Below are 21,752 nucleotides of genomic sequence, written 5' to 3'. Positions count from 1 at the left end.
CGCTATTTTGTAATGGAACAGAAACGACAATAAGGCTGTTACTAGTAGCGCTGTGCGTGCAGGACGGTATGTCAACAATATGGCATGGAGACCATTAACATTTCATTCGGACTATGTATGTGTGTGTATATATATGTATGTGTGTGTGTTTATGTTTTTATATATATATATATATAAGGGCTGTCAAGCGATTAATTTTCTTAATCGCAATTAATCTTGCGATTAACTATAGTTCTTAATCGCATCTTTGTATCGCATGTTTAAAATGCCATTATTTTGCATTTCAAAGCATTTTTAATTCGATATTAATAGTTCTTACCAGTGTGTCGTGATTGGGAATCAAATGAATGCAAATAAATGTACTTTGTGATCTTAAATTTTAGATTTATTTTCAATTCAATAGAAGTGCAATGTAGACAGGAGGTAACCATATTCTACAAAATCTATCTTGAACAGAAAATAAATGCACAATTGTAAACAGTGCAGTACACGCTCCAGAACCGATACTTCCGGCGGCGGCGCTGTGGAGCAGTCGAAACCCAAAATGACACAGCCGAAGAAGGCTGTGTCTGAGCTAAAAACTTTAGCACTTCCATGTGAATAATGGTTCGGTATTGGAAACTACAAGAGTAGCCTACATTGGTGCCGTAGCATTGGATAACAACATTGTGTGTGAGGTAGGTGGAGTTTTATTGTGATTGATAACGTGTATATCGTGTGAAGCCATTGGAGCCGACCTCCCAGTGGCTAGAGGACCCGCGCATCCGAGACTCTGAAGGGAGAATGACAACGGTGACGCTAGCTGCTCCGGTATGCTTAGCTTTTAGTTGATTTTTTTTTTTTTTTTTTTTTTTAGCCTTTATTTTGATAGCTCAAACTCGATGTACTTCGGTGATATTTTAATTCCGTTTTACACAAGGTGCAAACTACTGTTGACTTGTGTTACTTGTGCAACTACTGTTCCATGCCTGCAATAGCAGGAGACAGGAAATCGCTGCGACCGGCTTGACTACAAGTACGGGTGCGTCGAAGGGACAAAATAGCGGCACACGATTAAAAAAAAAAAAAAAAGCCTTATGGTCGGCCCGTAATCGCATCGCGATTAACGCGTTAAAGCTGACAGCAATATATATATATTTATATATATATATATATTTAAACACACAAATAACTTTTTTCCTGAGTGAAATATTCTATGGTCTCTCCTGATTCTAAATATAGCTGAATTGCTTAGTTTGATCCAGTAGACCTTTTTTCCCCCCTCAAGCTTACCAAATGTCAATGTGAAAATGAATGCTGGATGAAATCCTTGGTGCGGATGGCGAACTCAGAAGAGGGCGTGGCTTTGGCACTCCATGTTACACTTAGTCCACATCTCAGTCACTGGTCTTAATACAAATGACTGCAAAGCAAATGAATGTCTGCCTCTTGTCTCTCTGTGGGTTTGCCTGCAGTTGTGTTCTTTGAGTCAGAGAGCAGGCTGACTCTAGTGCTGGATCTCACACAGCTTGTAGCCCCTGGTCCTGGATCTAGCATCCCTCTCATCCCCAGCGGAGGGCAAAATATGGAGGTGCGGACCCCTCGGAGTCCGGCCTGCTTTATACTGAGGGTCACTGCTCGCTTGTAAGAGAGTCTGAGGGGACTCTGAAGTGCTCCAGCTGGCTGTGTCCTGGTGCCCTCACCGTCCGCCCCCCCCCCCTCCTTCCCCGCGGGGCTGCTCAGTAGTCCAGGCCCGGGGCAGCGAGGCTCTGCAGTGGTGGCTAGCTGTTGTTCTCGGCCGTCATGTATTTGAGGGCGGCGAAGCCGTAGCGTCGCGACATGTTCTGCTGAAACTCCTCCTTCAGGGTCTTGAGGCAGACCCGATACTGCTTGTTGGAACGGAACTTGGTGATGTCGAAGCTGGGCGCGTGAGGCATGTGGATCATGTAGGCGTTGGGCAGGACCACAAATTCATACTCCTGCAAAGAGAGAAAGTGAAACAAATGTCATGTAACACGACTACTTCATAACCTACTCACTGAACTTCTTTGATCCAAGACCAACTGCAGCCAAATATCGCATACATTAATATAACTAGAAATGAGCGGTGGAGGCGGGACTTGTTACCTATACTAGGACCGACCACCAGGGCAGCGATCCAACATGCTTTGGCCTCACTTCTACAGAACTCATACCCTGTCCATTCGTTTTAGTCAATGGTGGTGCTATGACTATGCCGTGTCCGAACTTCGGCACTGCACTCCGTCAGGTCCACCTAAGCGCACTCCCCAAGTGTGGAGGCGATTGGAGCAGTGGCGTGTGCTTTATGGCCATGTAAAATCTAAAACATTGCCGTAGCGCCACCTATGGGTGAATTATTTTGCTTTGTGTTCTCCGCACCAGATTCATGCCCTGAGAAGTGTTTCGGCAAAGTTTGGAGGCAATCGGAGCAAGTGCACCTTGCAACTCCGCGCGCGCGCACACACACACACACACACACACACACACACACACACACACACACACACACACACACACACACACATGCACACGCACACACACAGCTCTACAATTATAGTAGTAGCATATTATTCCCATCAATTACTGCAGTGGTTCTCAAACTTTTTTGGCTTCAGTGCCTTTCTTTCCCTGATCTATGAATCCCAAGTCCCCCCTTTACCCAACTACAACATTTAGCTTAGAAAACGGCAGGAGAAAACTACAGCTATGATGCAATGAGTGAATGATAACCCACCTTTTGAAGAATATAACATTGCAACATAAGAATTGGAGTGGAAGAGTTGCCTCCTGAGCAGATTATTATTATTTAAATGTTTCATTTATTTTCATGATTTATTCTGATATTTTTAGATTGTCCCCTTTGTCGCGAGTACTGCGTTTCCGGTGTCCGGTAATTGCCAGACTTTGTCCGGTAAAATCCATCAGAGTCCGACAAATTAAAATCTGCTGGACACCAGGTCCGGTAAATAATCCTCTCTCAGCACAATTTGAGTTGTAATAGGCTTAAACTAGGCTCAAGCACGCGCTCAATACATCGTCAGCAGTCAGCAGCAACTCTGTCCGCAGCGCGCCTGCATATCTAACGTTACATGTAGGGAGGAATATCAGACATACACAGAGCCCACCTCAGTCATATCAATGCACACAAGGCAGTCAGTCAATTAAACAAGCTCATTGCAACACCCTGTGGCCAAAAAAGTTAGCTAGCAACAGTGTTTAAATGGCAAGGTAACGAACATCCAAACATCTTGGATGCAAATTCAGGTAATGTTATGTTGTTGTTTCTACCCGGCTGGTGTTTTACATGCAGTGTTGGGGCTAACTCATTACAAAAGTAACATATTACATGTAATATATTACTTTTAGCAGTAACTCAGGAATATAACTTATTACTTATAGGATTTCAGTAATATTATACCAGTTACTTTGTCAAGTAACTCAAGTTACAAATTTAGTTACATTTTATTAAATCAAAGCACATATTTAAAAAAGATACAATCATTTCCTAATCAAACTGTCTGTTTTTATGCAAATAACCACTATAGATGGCAATAACAAAGGAAAAGAATAACATTTGGAATTTTGGATTGTTTACACTGCTTCAAGGCAGTTGAAATAAACTTTCTGGATGGTTCCGGGGCAGCGATGTCATTCTGCTGCTGCTGTTGTTTTGCTAAAAGTAATGCAAAAGTAGTGTAATAAGTAACGAGTTACAGTACTCTACACAGAAAGTAAGATTGTAAAGTAACTTATTACTTTCAAATGAAAGTAACTAGTAATGTGTAGTATATTCAATTTTGAAAGTAACTTGCCCAACACTGTTTACATGTAGCAGCATGTCCAAGCAACGCTGGCTAGCAGACCCTGAGTCAAGTGTCAACGGAGATAGTAGTATGAAGAGCGAGACAGAGGACCGTTACCTGTGCATCCAGCTCCATGATGTGAGCCACCTTGTTCCAGCCAAAGCCCACAAAGCGCCGGTCGTACTCGGGACTGTCCCGCCTCACCATCACATAGGGCTCAAAGTCAGCCTCCCACTGCACCCTGTAGGGCGTGGTGGCCGTCCTCCACTTGGCAAAGTTAGTGGGTGCGTGGCCTTTGGTCCACACGTGGTACCTGACAGGAGAGAGGACGTGTGCTCATTAAAGCTCTACATCTGTGACGTTTCTGAAAGTGTCATTACAAAGAGCATTTAGATGGAGAGCTTGTGAATGAGCTTGTGATGTGGCAAGCGTCTCATTCTGTGATGACTGCAGCAGAACGAGGGGTTAATATTGTGATTCATTTTTATGCCCCATGATACAAATTTTTGCATTGCCATATTTGAATTTCTATATATTGTCCCACCGTCCCTACTAATACATCTCTATGGCTGACTGTAATAAGACGGTAGTAATTCAACCTATAAATCAGCCGTTGAACCTTGGACATCAATGACACATGATTGAGATCATATAGAGCAGTAGTTCCCAAACCTTTTCTGTCACGCACCCCTTTTATGATATATAGGAACATTCTCCCCCCCCCCCCCAATGTGCTATCTTCTACCCTCTTAGTTGTGAATTCATTATTAATTGTTGTTCAGTTTGAATCAACTTCCTAAAATATTTGATAGTATTCACCTTATGTAGCCCCGCCCACTTGACCCAGTTGTGTTATGACTTCCTGTTCAAAACACCGTCTGTTTTACCTGCTCACTAGTACTTTACTGTCACAGGAAGTGTAAACACAATAGGAAGTAACTGGCTGACCCCTGTGTTGGAACATAAGGTGAATAGCCTACAGTAGATCGCTTTCTGACATATTTCTTGCAAACACTCTTGAATATATTTTCACATTTAAAGTCAAATTAACTTCAATTTTTTACATTGAACAGTGCAGCAAAATTCCCCCCTTTTAACTGCAGGAGAGAGGGGGATGACGACTTGTGGGTACCCATAGAGCCCATTTTCATTCAAATATCTTGAGGTGAGAGGTCAAGGGGGACCCCTTTGAAAATAGTTGTGTTTTTCCCTCACCAAAGTTTAGCTTAACTTCGGAGCGTTATTTAGCCCCCTTCCCGAACAAGCTAGCATGACACGGTTGGTACCAAAGGATATGGATGCCTTATGTTATCTAGTTTCATGAGATAGCAGAAACTTCACTCTGGCTTTCAAAGTCAACGCGCTACAGCCTCTGAAAGACGCTAATGGGAGGAATGACCAATCGGGAGCACAGCGGGAGAAAGCTGGCTCATGGCACACCAATCAAACATAGATACACAGCTAATAGCTAAACAGCTAAACACAGACAAACAAGGATTGAACAGGTGGAATCTGACCAAACATCTCCAAACAAGGACAGACAGGCATGGCACACCAAACAATCTGTGTTTGTTGTAGAAAGTTTGATTGGTGTACCATGGGCTTTAAACGTCCTGTGAAAATGGGGAGTGTTGGCATGTACTGTATGTGTGTCAAGTGGACGTGATGTAGAGAGGTGGTTGACCTGAAGGTGAAGAGTGTGCCCATGTCCAGCTGGGACAGCAGCTCAGCCTTGGACTTTGGGTAGGACAGACGATATCGCAGCGTCTCAAAGGCTGGAACCACCAGAGCCTTCTTATTGTTGGCCATATCCAGCTGCACCACTGACTTCCTATAAACACACAGACAGACAGACAGACAGACAGACAGACAGACAGACAGACAGACAGACAGACAGACGCATTGTTATAGACTGGAAGTCCATGGATTTGAAATAGCAAATAGCTCCTATCTGCATCGTATCTGCTTTACTAAACACAATGGCACTTCGTGATTAATTGGAACTCCTAATTTCCTGAAGTTGGTTTGCAGACACCTGCACATTACCTTGGATGGCCTCTTACAATGTAATCCAGGGCCATATTATTTCCGCAAAACAGAAAAATCGTAATGATGGAATTTGGTAATAAAAATGTTATCAACTGTAAAACATGGAATATTGCAGAATTTTCAATAATTTGGCTGAAATTGATAAAAGTAGGCCTAATTATTAAAAGTCAACCTGACTGAATTGGGGGGGGGGGGGGGGGGGGGGTGAATTTTGGGGGAAATAAAGCAGATTTCACATGGCCCTAGTATTAAGTACCAAGGTCTCATACACCTTTACCAGCAGACCTGGTCCTGGCTTACCTGAGGTACTCGTAGAGGCCATACATGGGCAGGAAGTCGATGTCGGACAGGAACATGTATGGCGTGTTGACGTGTCGCATGGCCACATTTCGCAGCAGGTTGACGGGGTAGAACTGCCCCTCCTTGTAGACGATGTGGTAGCCCACGTTCCCCCGGCTCATCAGCACCTCCGAGCCCTGGGCATAACGCAGGAACTGCTGCGCCTCTGCATCAGACAGGTACAGGGCCAGGCTGATGGGGCCTTCCCAGTGCTTACAGATGGCCTCCAGCATCTGCAGCCTACAGGAGAACAATACAAAACACAAGGGTCGACTGGGCGTCCGGGTCGTGCAGCTGTAGAGTCCCTGCCTACCAACACGGGGGTCGCAGGTTCCAGTTTGTGTTACCTCCAGCTTGGTCGGGCGTTTCATACAGACACAATTGGCCGTGTCTACGGGTGGGAAGCCAGATTAAAGTTATGTGTCCTGGTCGCTGCACTAAGTTCTAACGCTTCTTCTGGTCGGTCGGGGCACCTGTTTGGGGGGAGGGGAACTGGGGGGTGGGGTGGGGGAAGGTGATCCTCCGATGTGCTACGTCCTGCCGGTAAAACTCCACGTCTCGGAGGAAGCATGCGCTAGTCAACAGCTCTCCCCAGATCGGACCTCATGTTAGCCAGATCAGCAGCATCTTGTAAATCACTTCTCAAATTGCAATTGTACAGGAAAGTGGTTTTATAATGCTCTTTGATGTCCTACTTTATTTATAACTTTGGAGCGTTATTTAGCCTGACAAGCTACTGTACTGTAGCATGAGATGGTTGATACAAATCGATGCTTCAGGTCTTCTAGTTTCATATGATACCAGAAACGTCACTCTGGCTTTAAAACTGAGCCCACTACAGCCTCTGAAAGTAAATCTTCAAAATTGTGATATACGGGAAATATCGCGATATTGGACATGATCAAAAATCGGCCCAAGACTGTCGGACGGGAAAACAGCACTCTGTGCAGCAGCGGGGCGAACGGGCACTGCACTAGTATGTTTAATGCTAATGAGATTATTGCTTTGAAACCAATATCAATATGAGTACAGTATATCAATATGAGTACAGTATATCAATATGAGTACAGTATATCAATATGAGTACAGTATATCAATATGAGTACAGTATATCAGCATATGAGTGGCCTCCCTGCCAATCCACAGGAAAATATAAGGGCCAATATCCTCTGCTGCTAGATGAAGCTCTGCAGGGCTGATGAGCCTGCAGAGTACTGGTGAGAGGAAAGGAATAATGAAATTAGCTGAGTTGTTGCGATGTAATATTTTCCAGCGTTCTCCCTGCTTAGGAGGACAAGTCACAATCCAGCGTTCTCCCTGCTTAGGAGGACAAGTCACAATCCAGCGTTCTCCCTGCTTAGGAGGACAAGTCACAATCCAGCGTTCTCCCTGCTTAGGAGGACAAGTCACAATCCAGCGTTCTCCCTGCTTAGGAGGACAAGTCACAATCCAGCGTTCTCCCTGCTTAGGAGGACAAGTCACAATCCAGCGTTCTCCCTGCTTAGGAGGACAAGTCACAATCCAGCGTTCTCCCTGCTTAGGAGGACAAGTCACAATCCAGCGTTCTCCCTGCTTAGGAGGACAAGTCACAATCCAGCGTTCTCCCTGCTTAGGAAGACAAGTCACAATCCAGCGTTCTCCCTGCTTAGGAGGACAAGTCACAATCCAGCGTTCTCCCTGCTTAGGAGGACAAGTCACAATCCAGCGTTCTCCCTGCTTAGGAGGACAAGTCACAATCCAGCGTTCTCCCTGCTTAGGAGGACAAGTCACAATCCAGCGTTCTCCCTGCTTAGGAGGACAAGTCACAATCCAGCGTTCTCCCTGCTTAGGAGGACAAGTCACAATCCAGCGTTCTCCCTGCTTAGGAGGACAAGTCACAATCCAGCGTTCTCCCTGCTTAGGAGGACAAGTCACAATCCAGCGTTCTCCCTGCTTAGGAGGACAAGTCACAATCCAGCGTTCTCCCTGCTTAGGAGGACAAGTCACAATCCAGCGTTCTCCCTGCTTAGGAGGACAAGTCACAATCCAGCGTTCTCCCTGCTTAGGAGGACAAGTCACAATCCAGCGTTTGCCTTTAATTTACACATTTATTCAGTCCATTTATTTATCCAGTTATTCAAACAAGGCTGCAGTAATAAGCTTGAGTCACTCAAACTAAAGAACGGCAGAAACGAAGAGACGCCCAGAGACAACGAGGCCACAGAGATGTTTAGGACTCAATAACCTTGGAGACATCGGCTCTTTACAAATCGGGGAAATTGGATGCAATAGAATGTGCTTACAATCACGCCGGTCACTCTGAACGATGAAACCAAACAACAACATTAGCATATACGTATATAATATAAGTTCGATGGTAAAATCTCTGGATCGTCTGTGTATTTTAAGAGATACAGTAATGTAATGATCTTTATTAAATCTAACCATATAGGACTTCAGTGGGGTGCTTAAAATTCACTAAAAGCTGGGCTTCTGCATAGCTTATATCAGATAGGTTTCTCCATATGCCCCATTGTCTCTCAGCATGGTGTTGGTAGGATACTGATAGCTGCAGTGCAGACATCTTTCTCACTATTCACAGACTTATGAACCATGCTGTTTGATGGCCCATCAATGAATCCAATCAGCATCATGTTTGTTTCTTTTTTTAATCGAGGCAAAAGTGCTGCTACGTCTGTGCTGCTTCCCAGATTCATGTTGATAACGTAGCACACCTTCACCTTCAGGAAACACCTACTGTAGTACAACCACCGTCTTCACCTTCAGGAAACACCTACTGTAGTACAACCACCGTCTTCACTATGAGGAAACACCTACTGTAGTACAACCACAGTCTTCACTATGAGGAAACACCTACTGTAGTACAACCACAGTCTTCACTATGAGGAAACACCTACTGTAGTACAACCACAGTCTTCACTATGAGGAAACACCTACTGTAGTACAACCACAGTCTTCACTGTGAGGAAATACCTACTGTAGTACAACCACAGTCTTCACTGTGAGGAAATACCTACTGTAGTACAACCACAGTCTTCACTGTGAGGAAACACCTACTGTAGTACAACCACAGTCTTCACTATGAGGAAACACCTACTGTAGTACAACCACAGTCTTCACTATGAGGAAACACCTACTGTAGTACAACCACAGTCTTCACTATGAGGAAACACCTACTGTAGTACAACCGCAGTCTTCACTGTGAGGAAATACCTACTGTAGTACAACCAGTCTTCACTATGAGGAAACACCTACTGTAGTACAACCAGTCTTCACTGTGAGGAAACACCTAATGTAGTACAACCACAGTCTTCACTATGAGGAAACACCTACTGTAGTACAACCACAGTCTTCACTATGAGGAAACACCTACTGTAGTACAACCACAGTCTTCACCTTCAGGAAATACCTACTGTAGTACAACCACAGTCTTCGCTGTGAGGAGACACCTACTGTAGTACAACCACCGTCTTCTCAGGCATTTGGTGGCATCGTCAAGGTGCCTCCATCAATGATCTCAATGACAGGGGCTTTCAACAGATACGATACGATACGATACAACTTTATTGTCAGCTTACACTGAAATTTGTTTTGCCTCCATGGCATCACCGTTCACAATACAGACAGGACAGAACTGGTTACAGACAAAACATTGCAGTACATAGCAAGACAGAACGATGGACAGGACAGGACACTAGAACAGAAAGAGCAAAAAGCAACAAACATATCCTCTGAATTATCGATGTTGGTTTAAAAGCAGTTTGTTATATTGCCCATTTCAGGTTGTTGAAACTATAATGCAATTTATTAAGTTGCATATTATATGGACATGCATCATTGCATTGTTCCTTCATTAGGCCTAATAGGCGAATCGGTGTTTTTATTAAGGGGTCCAAGCACAGTGCTGGCAGGCCACGTGTAATTGTTACATTAGATTAAGTTAGGCTAGATTCTGCTTCTTCTAAACTAAAGGTTTTTGGGGTTCAGAAACAGTATCATCCACAGCAACCAAACCTCTAGGCAGGAAAAAGACACTGTGTGTGCCACAGAAAAACTGTGTGACACATACAATGTTTCTCTAGCCTACAACACAAGAGTAGCCTTGGCTACACTGATGTCCACCTCCACAAAATACAACCATCTATTACTCTCAATATAGGCCTACGCTTGCCTACAACATAGCCCATTCTTTGATTATTTTAACAGTGCAACAATTCTTTACATAGGCTCATCCTCGTCTAGCCCCCCTCCCTCTGCTGCGAGTGGGCACGGTAGGTTATATAGCCCCCCTCCCTCTGCTGCGAGCGGGCACGGGCTACTTTCCTTGGAAACACTGGCAGTTAGCGAAGGCCAATAGATTGGACAGTTTCCGGTGTGCTGCAGTTCATAGAAAACTTAAGGAAACTTTGGATTTATTTTACTCTGTAACTGAAGCAATTTAAAATGTAACAAAGTACATGACTTCAAACTAAATTTAAAGTTAAATTACACAAAAACGCTACTCAATTACAGTAATTTGAGTACTTGACTGTAATTAGTTACTTTCCACCTCTGGCGAGAGCTTCGGTGTGCAAAGAAGGTTGAAGTCTAAATGCCAAACCCACAGAATTTTGTGCATAAATGTCTTATCGCAACTCTGGAGCAGCAGGTGTTTGTATTGCAGTGTACCTGTCCATAGAGAGCTGCTGGAGCAGCAGGTGTTTGTATTGCAGTGTACCTGTCCATTAGGGCTGTCAATCTCCCTCTATAATCAAATTCGAATTTCAGTGCTTTATACATTTTAATATTCGAATTATATTCGAATATTTTAATTAATTTTTAATTGAATAAAAAAAAAAAAAAAAAAAAAAATGTTTTTTTGGATAAAATAATTGATAATAAAAAAAGACACAGCCTTTGTTTGAGCTCCTTATCAATAAACAAATAAGTAAACTTTGCCAAAACAACAATGAGCCATGAACAAAAAAAAATCTGTCACGTATTGCACTTAAGAGCTACATGTTTACATTCAGTATAGCAGCTTCAACAGTCAACTTCAGTTAACAATGAATGAACATACATTTTAAGAGCTACAGGTAGGTTTACATCAGTATAGCAGCTTCAACAGTCAACTTCAGTTAACACTCTTTTCTTCAAGTATGTTGTCAGAACTTGTCGCTGTTCTAGTGTTCTAAAAAATAAAATAAAAAATAAAAAAATTAAAAAATTAAAAAATTAAATATTCGTTTTTAAAAAATAATAATAATCGAATTTCGTTCATAATTATTAAATTCGAATAATATTCGAATATCAAAATTCGTTTCAACAGCCCTACTGTCCATAGAGAGCTGCTGGAGCAGCAGGTGTTTGTATTGCAGTGTACCTGTCCATAGAGAGCTGCTGGAGCAGCAGCAGGTGTTTGTATTGCAGTGTACCTGTCCATAGAGAGCTGCTGGAGCAGCAGGTGTTTGTATTGCAGTGTACCTGTCCATAGAGAGCTGCTGGAGCAGCAGCAGGTGTTTGTATTGCAGTGTACCTGTCCATAGAGAGCTGCTGGAGCAGCAGGTGTTTGTATTGCAGTGTACCTGGTGTTTGTATTGCAGCGTACCTGGTGTTTGTATTGCAGTGTACCTGTCCATAGAGAGCTGCTAGAGCAGCAGGTGTTTGTATTGCAGTGTACCTGTCCATAGAGAGCTGCTAGAGCAGCAGATGTTTGTATTGCAGTGTACCTGTCCATAGAGAGCTGCTAGAGCAGCAGATGTTTGTATTGCAGTGTACCTGTCCATAGAGAGCTGCTAGAGCAGCAGGTGTTTGTATTGCAGTGTACCTGTCCATAGAGAGCTGCTGGAGCAGCAGCAGGTGTTTGTATTGCAGTGTACCTGTCCATAGAGAGCTGCTGGAGCAGCAGGTGTTTGTATTGCAGTGTACCTGTCCATAGAGAGCTGCTGGAGCAGCAGGTGTTTGTATTGCAGTGTACCTGTCCATAGAGAGCTGCTGGAGTAGCAGGTGTTTGTATTGCAGTGTACCTGTCCATAGAGAGCTGCTGGAGTAGCAGGTGTTTGTATTGCAGTGTACCTGTCCATGGAGAGCTGCTGGAGCAGCAGGTGTTTGTATTGCAGTGTACCTGTCCATAGAGAGCTGCTGGAGCAGCAGGTGTTTGTATTGCAGTGTACCTGTCCATAGAGAGCTGCTGGAGCAGCAGGTGTTTGTATTGCAGTGTACCTGTCCATAGAGAGCTGCTGGAGCAGCAGGTGTTTGTATTGCAGCGTACCTGTCCATAGAGAGCTGCTGGAGCAGCAGGTGTTTGTATTGCAGTGTACCTGTCCATAGAGAGCTGCTGGAGCAGCAGGTGTTTGTATTGCAGTGTACCTGTCCATAGAGAGCTGCTGGAGCAGCAGGTGTTTGTATTGCAGTGTACCTGTCCATAGAGAGCTGCTGGAGCAGCAGGTGTTTGTATTGCAGTGTACCTGGTGTTTGTATTGCAGTGTACCTGTCCATAGAGAGCTGCTGGAGCAGCAGGTGTTTGTATTGCAGTGTACCTGTCCATAGAGAGCTGCTGGAGCAGCAGGTGTTTGTATTGCAGTGTACCTGGTGTTTGTATTGCAGTGTACCTGGTGTTTGTATTGCAGTGTACCTGGTGTTTGTATTGCAGTGTACCTGGTGTTTGTATTGCAGCGTACCTGGTGTTTGTATTGCAGTGTACCTGGTGTTTGTATTGCAGTGTACCTGGTGTTTGTATTGCAGTGTACCTGGTGTTTGTATTGCAGCGTACCTGGTGTTTGTATTGCAGTGTACCTGGTGTTTGTATTGCAGTGTACCTGGTGTTTGTATTGCAGTGTACCTGGTGTTTGTATTGCAGTGTACCTGGTGTTTGTATTGCAGTGTACCTGGTGTTTGTATTGCAGTGTACCTGGTGTTTGTATTGCAGTGTACCTGGTGTTTGTATTGCAGTGTACCTGGTGTTTGTATTGCAGCGTACCAGGTGTTTGTATTGGAGTGTACCTGTCCATGGAGAGCTGGGCGACCAGGGTGACGTCTGTGTGGTCGCTGCTGGGTTCGTACTCGTAGTGGAGGAAGTAGAGGTGTGTTCGGTGGACGGTGAATCGTTCCCGACGGAACTCATAGCATGGATCATCCTCGTCTAACTCCGACAGAGTCTTCTGGAGCTGTGGACAGAGAGGACAGCGCCACCAACAGTCAGGAAGTTTAACGGAATCTATGAGATAAACAATAGTGCAGCTAGGACAGCAAGAATAAGTGTCCTATTATTGATGTTTCACATATTTGCTTTCAAATGTACTCTATCAGAGTAAGAATAATGTCCTATGATGTTTTCCAAGATGAATTATGATACCTTTGGACAGGGCTTCCTAAACTTTTCAGACCAAGTACCACTATGTACTGTACCAAATTTCAGAGGGTCTACTTCCACAGTGGATACAAAATTTTCCCCCCATGATTTTCTTTTTGCTGATTGAACCATGCAATAGCATCAGAAAGGCTAAATAACAACATAAGGCTACTGGTTGTGTGTGTGGGTGTGTGTCTACAAGTCAACTAAATTCGGCAGTCTGGCTTCAAGCACTGTCTGCCTGCCACATGTAGGCCAAACTCAGAGAAGGAATAGTCCATTCATTCATCTGTAGAGGGCGGGGGGGGGGGGGGGGGCGTCATAGATTGAACATGATTTTCTTGTAAGTATTCTGGACCCTTTTGCATGTAATTTTGAGGTTTAATCAGTGAGATAATAGTGAGATAATAGTGAGATAATTTTCATAATAAACAATAGCTGTCTGAGTCCCCTTTTAGTTGATGGGCCCAGGCAGCTCAATTTAACCCCTGGTTGTCACAAAATCCCACGGCACACCTGGACTTGCCTCATGGCACACCTGGACTTGCCTCATGGCACAGCTGGACTTGCCTCATGGCACACCAGTGTGCTGCGGCACACCTGGACTTGCCTCATGGCACACCAGTGTGCTGCGGCACACCTGGACTTGCCTCATGGCACACCTGGACTTGCCTCATGGCACACCAGTGTGCTGCGGAATACCTGGACTTGCCTTGCGGCACACCTGGACTTGCCTCGCGGCACACCAGTGTGCTGCGGCACACCTGGACTTGCCTCATGGCACACCAGTGTGCTGCGGCACACCTGGACTTGCCTCATGGCACACCTGGACTTGCCTCATGGCACACCAGTGTGCTGCGGAATACCTGGACTTGCCTCGCGGAACACCTGGACTTGCCTCATGGCACACCAGTGTGCTGCGGCACACCTGGACTTGCCTCATGGCACACCTGGACTTGCATCACGGCACACCAGTGTGCTGCGGCACACCTGGACTTGCCTCATGGCACACCTGGACTTGCCTCATGGCACACCAGTGTGCTGCGGCACACCTGGACTTGCCTCATGGCACACCTGGACTTGCCTCATGGCACACCAGTGTGCTGCGGCACACCTGGACTTGCCTCATGGCACACCAGTGTGCTGCGGCACACCTGGACTTGCCTCATGGCACACCTGGACTTGCCTCATGGCACACCAGTGTGCTGCGGCACACCTGGACTTGCCTCATGGCACACCAGTGTGCTGCGGCACACCTGGACTTGCCTCATGGCACACCTGGACTTGCCTCATGGCACACCAGTGTGCTGCGGCACACCTGGACTTGCCTCATGGCACACCAGTGTGCTGCGGCACACCTGGACTTGCCTCATGGCACACCTGGACTTGCCTCATGGCACACCAGTGTGCTGCGGCACACCTGGACTTGCCTCATGGCACACCTGGACTTGCCTCATGGCACACCAGTGTGCTGCGGCACACCTGGACTTGCCTCGCAGCACACTGGTGTGCCGCGGCACACCTGGACTTGCCTCATGGCACACCAGTGTGCTGCGGCACACCTGGACTTGCCTCATGGCACACCAGTGTGCTGCGGCACACCTGGACTTGCCTCATGGCACACCAGTGTGCTGCGGCACACCTGGACTTGCCTCATGCCACACCAGTGTGCTGCGGCACACCTGGACTTGCCTCATGGCACACCAGTGTGCTGCGGCAGACCTGGACTTGCATCATGGCACACCAGTGTGCTGCGGCACACCTGGACTTGCCTCATGGCACCAGTGTGCTGCGGCACACCTGGACTTGCCTCATGGCACACCAGTGTGCTGCGGCAGACCTGGACTTGCATCATGGCACACCAGTGTGCTGCGGCACACCTGGACTTGCCTCATGGCACACCAGTGTGCTGCGGCACACCTGGACTTGCCTCATGGCACACCAGTGTGCTGCGGCACACCTGGACTTGCCTCGCGGCACACCAGTGTGCTGCGGCACACCTGGACTTGCCTCGCGGCACACCAGTGTGCTGCGGCACACCAGTGTGCTGCGGCACACCTGGACTTGCCTCATGGCACACCAGTGTGCTGCGGCACACCTGGACTTGCCTCGCGGCACACCAGTGTGCTGCGGCACACCAGTGTGCTGCGGCACACCAGTGTGCTGCGGCACACCTGGACTTGCCTCGCAGCACACCTGGACTTGCCTCATGGCACACCAGTGTGCTGCGGAACACCTGGACTTGCCTCATGGCACACCTGGACTTGCCTCGCGGCACACCAGTGTGCTGCGGCACACCTGGACTTGCCTCGCGGCACACCAGTGTGCTGCGGCACACCAGTGTGCTGCGGCACACCTGGACTTGCCTCATGGCACACCAGTGTGCTGCGGCACACCAGTGTGCTGCGGCACACCTGGACTTGCCTCGCGGCACACCAGTGTGCTGCGGCACACCTGGACTTGCCTCGCGGCACACCAGTGTGCGTGCCGCAGCACACCTGGACTTGCCTCATGGCACACCAGTGTGCTGCGGCACACCTGGACTTGCCTCATGGCACACCTGGACTTGCCTCGCGGCACACCAGTGTGCTGCGGCAGTGTGCCGCAGCACAACTGGACTTGCCTCATGGCACACCAGTGTGCTGCGGCACACCTGGACTTGCCTCGCGGCACACCAGTGTGCTGCGGGACACCATTTGGGAAGCACTGCATTAGGCTAATCATCACTTTAATGGGATTTAAATCACTGCTCAAACTCAAACAAACTCTTTCCTGAGTTAAGGACACATTGGAGCTGAGTGGTGGCAAAAAGACTCTGGCACGCCATGGAAATGATAATGTGATTAATGAACTGACCACAGAGCTTGACACTTTCATAATTCCAGCACAGGAGGCGGGCTGTCTCTCAGTAAAGAACACACTCTCGTGGTGGTGACCTTCAGCGGGTTAGGAGCTGAGGAGGAGCAAGGGGAGGATCATCTTCTATTTAGATGATCAAACACCGACAGAGTCCATATGCTGCACATGTGACAAGCCCTTCCTCTAACTCAGTCTTACTCAATGCGTGGCTTGTGGGGGTCTCATGCGGCTCGCCAAGCTTTAATTGGTGGCTTGCAGCCAAGACACATAATTCATTCAGCGTGGAATATTGCAGAATATTGCCCCCCCGGCGACTTTTTCTCACCATGGGAGGCAATGTTAATGTGTTGAATCACAAAACATTTGGTCATAAATTGGTATAGAGCTCAACAGAATTTCCCATTCATTTTCTCCATAGACATTTCGAAAAAATCCTTATATAACTAGTTTTAAACCTGGAACCAAGCCAACCAGCCACCTACTGAATCGTGAGTGACCATAAAACATTTCACTTGGAGCAAAAACGAAAAATAAAAAGCGTGAAAAAAGTGTTTTTTTTCTCTCTCTTTATTTCACAATAGCTGTGTTTCCATTACAGTTTTTCGCAAAATAATTGCGATATTTCTACAACTTCGACAATGTACAATTGCGACTTGTAGGCGTTTCCATTGAAGTTGAGTTTGGTCTGACGGCGCGCACACCTGAACGCAATTCCCGTTACCAGCAGCTGCCACAGTGATTACGCACGGGGATCTGCCCCATATCCCGTCCCCTGCATGCTCAAATCCAACCAATGGTCAATGCAAATCACAACATGAAGTTACAACGCATATAAACGAGCCTGATTATCAATTCAAAAGAAAATGAGTGGCAACATGTTGCTGGCTGCGGTGAATGCAGTGAGCGCGACAGAGGAAAAAAGGTAACCTAATACAACTGGTCCGATTTAGAGATGGAGGGGGGAAAAGGCTGATTTGGTGCAATAGTCAGAATGTCGTGTATTATAATTATAACATTGCACCTGAAACGTGTGTAATGTATTACCGGTACTCACAGTCACTGTATTCACTTCAGTCAGCAGCACCGCACCGGTGTGTGCTTTTCATCCCCTCATCTCGCCGCTGTGCCAAATGCGCGCACACAGGCAGCCTGTCACCATGGACCGATTTCTGCCATTAAACATTATCTATTTTGCCCGGCTCCGCTTTTGAACAACACTCGTCTTTCTGCTAGGTAGCGTTGCTTCAAAGTTTTCCACTTGCTGCGGAGGTTTTGCCACGGCTTATCGAACCCTTTCTCCATAATTTTCCGCTCCTTTTCCAAAGGAGAAGATGGGTCACATGACGTGCAAATGCGGAAAATGTGTTTCCATTACACTTTTGCGATAAACTGCTATATCGACACGTCTGAAAAACCACCTCATGAGAGCGCAAAAACTTTTTGCGATATTTGGGAGGTTTTTTCGAAATTTACGTGTTTCCATTACCCAATTTCTATTGCGATATTTAGATTTTGCGCATTTCTGAGGGTAATGGAAACACAACTATTGTCACGATAAAACGGGTGATGCCACGGTGTGAATATTGATGCACATTATCGTATGATGTTATCTGTTGACTTCTAGCGACTTTCTGAGCAGCCAACAGCTACTTTCCTTGGAAAGGTTGCCAACACTGCTTCAAATGACCATTACTAGTGCAAGCTCATCAGCAGATTCAAGACGAGAATTTATTCAGGACTTTGTGACTGTATTGTTTTTGTTTTGATTCTGTATTGAAACATTTTGATAAAAAATAGTGCAATGTTGTTTTGCACCATTACAATTTTACAGTTATATCTTATTCAATTGTTGATGTGTTATTCATCCACATTATTACACACTCTTTCTGATTATTAAAATTTGTGTAAACCGTAAAACACAGAATTCAGAAAAATCAAAATGGAAAAAAACAAATTTAGAAAAAAATAAAATGGATTTCATAGGGCCCTAGATGACACATTAGTAGGCAGATATGCTTGGTTGGGGTGGCTTTTGGTGTTTTGCGGTTAAAGTGGCTCTCCTGGAGAAAAGAAAAAGTGAGGATCACTGCTCACTGCTCCGTTTTGACAGAGATGTAACCAAGCGTCAGGTCCAGTTTATGAGGTGGGCGCCTCCCTGACCCACGATCTCCATCTGAGAGCCCACAGGGCTCTGCCTGTGTGCCTGAGAGGAGAGGTCACCCTGACCCACGATCTCCATCTGAGAGCCCACAGGGCTCTGCCTGTGTGCCTGAGAGGAGAGGTCTCCCTGACCCACGATCTCCATCTGAGAGCCCACAGGGCTCTGCCTGTGTGCCTGAGAGGAGAGGCCTCCCTGACCCACGATCTCCATCTGAGAGCCCACAGGGCTCTGCCTGTGTGCCTGAGAGGAGAGGTCTCCCTGACCCACGATCTCCACCTGAGAGCCCACAGGGCTCTGCCTGTGTGCCTGAGAGGAGAGGTCTCCCTGACCCACAATCTCCATCTGAGAGCCCACAGGGCTCTGCCTGTGTGCCTGAGAGGAGAGGTCGCCTCATTATGCAGAGCCCCCCGCGGCTCCCTGGGATCAGTCGGGCGCGATATCATGATACATTGCGATACGATACATATTGTGATATATTGCAATTGATTTACTGACGTTTTTAAATAGAGCTGAAAATACAACGTGCTGTGTACCACCCATGTAGTGTAATAATGTGTACATCACATTACTGTATATGGAGAACTCAGTGGACAAAACTATTTCATTCAAATTTTTCATTCCAATTGATCAGAATGTTATTTGCAAATTTGCCCGTGACCCCGTTCACACTCGGCCGACCACGGCCGGTCTCCATTCCTCCAAACTGAGGCCGCGCTGGCTGCATTCGGCCCGCATGTCGCCAAGTACCTCATTCAACCCCACATCAAAAAATGTGAACTATCCCTTTAACCTCTGTAGCCCGACTGAACGCCAGCTAATGTTGGTTGTAGGCAGGAAGCGGTTCCACTTACGTTCTCACTGTTGTGGTCGGCCTCGCTGGGGCAGCCGAACAGCTCGCGCCGCAGCAGGTTGCCGTCGTACTCCAGAAAGGTCAGGTAGAGGTTACGGAAAAACTCCACGTGCTTGTTCTTCACGCGCAGCTTCTTAGGAGAGTTCCAGTGGATGACCTGAGCAAACAAACCAGAGAGAAAGAGAGAAGAAGGAGATAGTATTGAAGATGTTCTGCAATGGGTGGCTCTAGCCCCGTTTCTCAAATAAAGGGAAAATGGAAAAATAGAAGAATAAATCATGAAAATATTAGGGTTTGGCCGGGCATTGGGGGCTATAGATAAAGGGGAGGTACATGGATTCAAAAATCAGGGAAAGGGGGGGGTACTGAAGCCAAGTAGGTTTGGCCACCCCTAACTTAGTGCACGGGACGTGAGACAGGAGGAGCTCACCTTGAGGTCGGACACGTCTTTGTAGCACTTCTCGGAGCGGGTGTGGTCGGACAGCTGCACGTTCCAGAAGCAGGGCAGCTGGTGCACCAGGAACGGGTTCTGTTTGATCACAGCGTTGAAGATGTCCTGCAGACACACACAGGCAGAGCTTGCTATTAGGGATGTCAACGGTTAACCGTTAATCGATTAACCGTCGCTAACGTCGTTGTTCGGTTATTGCTGTCGGTCTATCAGTTAATATTTAAAAAAAAAAAAAAAAAAAAAATTGTTTTTTTTTGGTCTATTTACTCAATGAGCTCATGCCCAAACAAGGCGTGTCTATTTAGATGCTGAAATATTAATGCTTTTTGTGTTACAAATTCTAACACAAAAATAATTTGTGTTGAAATGTTGATGCTTTTTGTTAATGCTTGTTAATGCTTTTTGTGTTAGAAATTCTAACACAAAAAGCATTAACATTTCAGCATCTAAATAGACACGCCTTGTTTGGGCATGAGTTCATTGAGTAAATAGACAAAAAAAAAAAAAAAAAAAAATTATATTAAAAAATTATGAATTAACCGATAGGTTAATCGATTATTAGCGTCGGTTAATCGAAAGTGAAATTAACCGAAAATTGACATCCCTACTTGCTATGTTACATTACCTACAGCAGTGCTTCTCAAAGTGGGCTCTAGGGACCCCCAGGGGTCCTTGACGGGGTGCCACTGCCAGTGGGTCCCCAGCAAAAAGATGGATAATTTATTTTCACTACAATTCCATCCATAAGTAACACTAAGACAGAATGTACGACTGTTTTGATCATGGGTTTCATACACTTTCTGTAATAAAATGTCTAAAAGCAAAACTCTTATAAAATGGTAAATGGCCTGCATTTATATAGCACTTTTATCCAAAGCGCTTTACAATCAGTAGGTACATTCACCCATTCATACACCGATGGCGGCAGGCTACCACGCAGGGTGCTGGCACACCATCAGGAGCAATTTGGGGTTCAGTATCTTGCCCAAGGACACTTCGACATGCAGACTGGAGGAGGCGGGAAGCGAACCCCCGACCTCTTTTATCCAAATCGATTAATGGACGACCCGCTCTACCTCCTGAGCTACAGCCGCCCCAACAACAACAACAACAACAACAACAACAACAACAACATCTTATCAGATGGGGGACCCTGGGACAAAATCTTATCAAACAGGGGCCCATGGTCTAATTTGTGTCAGTTTACGAGTCCTTGACATGAACATTTTGAGAACCACTGACTGACTACACTACAGCATACATGTACAGCCCCGGACCACAACCACTGACTACACTACAGCCCCGGACCACAACCACTGACTACACTACAGCCCCGGACCACAACCACTGACTACACTACAGCCCCGGACCACAACCACTGACTACACTACAGCATACAGCCCCGGACCACAACCACTGACTACACTACAGCATACAGCCCCGGACCACAACCACTGACTACACTACAGCATACAGCCCCGGACCACAACCACTGACTACACTACAGCATACAGCCCCGGACCACAACCACTGACTACACTACAGCCCCGGACCACAACCACTGACTACACTACAGCATACAGCCCCCGGACCACAACCACTGACTACACTACAGCCCTGGACCACAACCACTGACTACACTACAGCATACAGCCCCGGACCACAACCACTGACTACACTACAGCATACAGCCCCGGACCACAGAGGCCAATCTGACCCTGCTCCCTGACTATTTGACAACCACAATAAAGAAACAAAAATCTGTGAAAAACACCTACGTATTTCCCACCAAATATAACTAGTGAATGTTCTGAACCTATGAATGAGCAGAAAGGAAAAGGACAACAGGAAATGTTCAGGGGCATGATGTCCAATATGATGTCAAAGTTAATGTGATTAATTGGACATTT

At 46.2% G+C, this 21,752-nt stretch overlaps 1 protein-coding gene across 1 annotated transcript in view; it reads right to left on the bottom strand.

The window, feature by feature from the left end:
• Positions 1–1,760: 1,760 nt before the first annotated feature.
• large1 (LARGE xylosyl- and glucuronyltransferase 1) overlaps positions 1,761–21,752 on the bottom strand; it is a gene marked incomplete at both ends in the record, with an annotated part of 128,979 nt that continues 108,987 nt past the window's right edge. The window contains 7 exons of the mRNA XM_083651639.1: positions 1,761–1,958; positions 3,921–4,116; positions 5,488–5,634; positions 6,153–6,431; positions 13,173–13,336; positions 19,393–19,548; positions 19,822–19,947. Of these exons, the coding sequence (XP_083507765.1) occupies positions 1,761–1,958; positions 3,921–4,116; positions 5,488–5,634; positions 6,153–6,431; positions 13,173–13,336; positions 19,393–19,548; positions 19,822–19,947 (1,266 nt within the window). The remainder of the gene's footprint in view (positions 1,959–3,920; positions 4,117–5,487; positions 5,635–6,152; positions 6,432–13,172; positions 13,337–19,392; positions 19,549–19,821; positions 19,948–21,752) is intronic.

Source organism: Poromitra crassiceps (genome assembly GCF_964638095.1).
Source record: "Poromitra crassiceps genome assembly, chromosome: 2".
Lineage (NCBI taxonomy): Eukaryota > Metazoa > Chordata > Actinopteri > Beryciformes > Melamphaidae > Poromitra > Poromitra crassiceps.
This window is presented reverse-complemented; position numbering and strand designations above follow the sequence as displayed.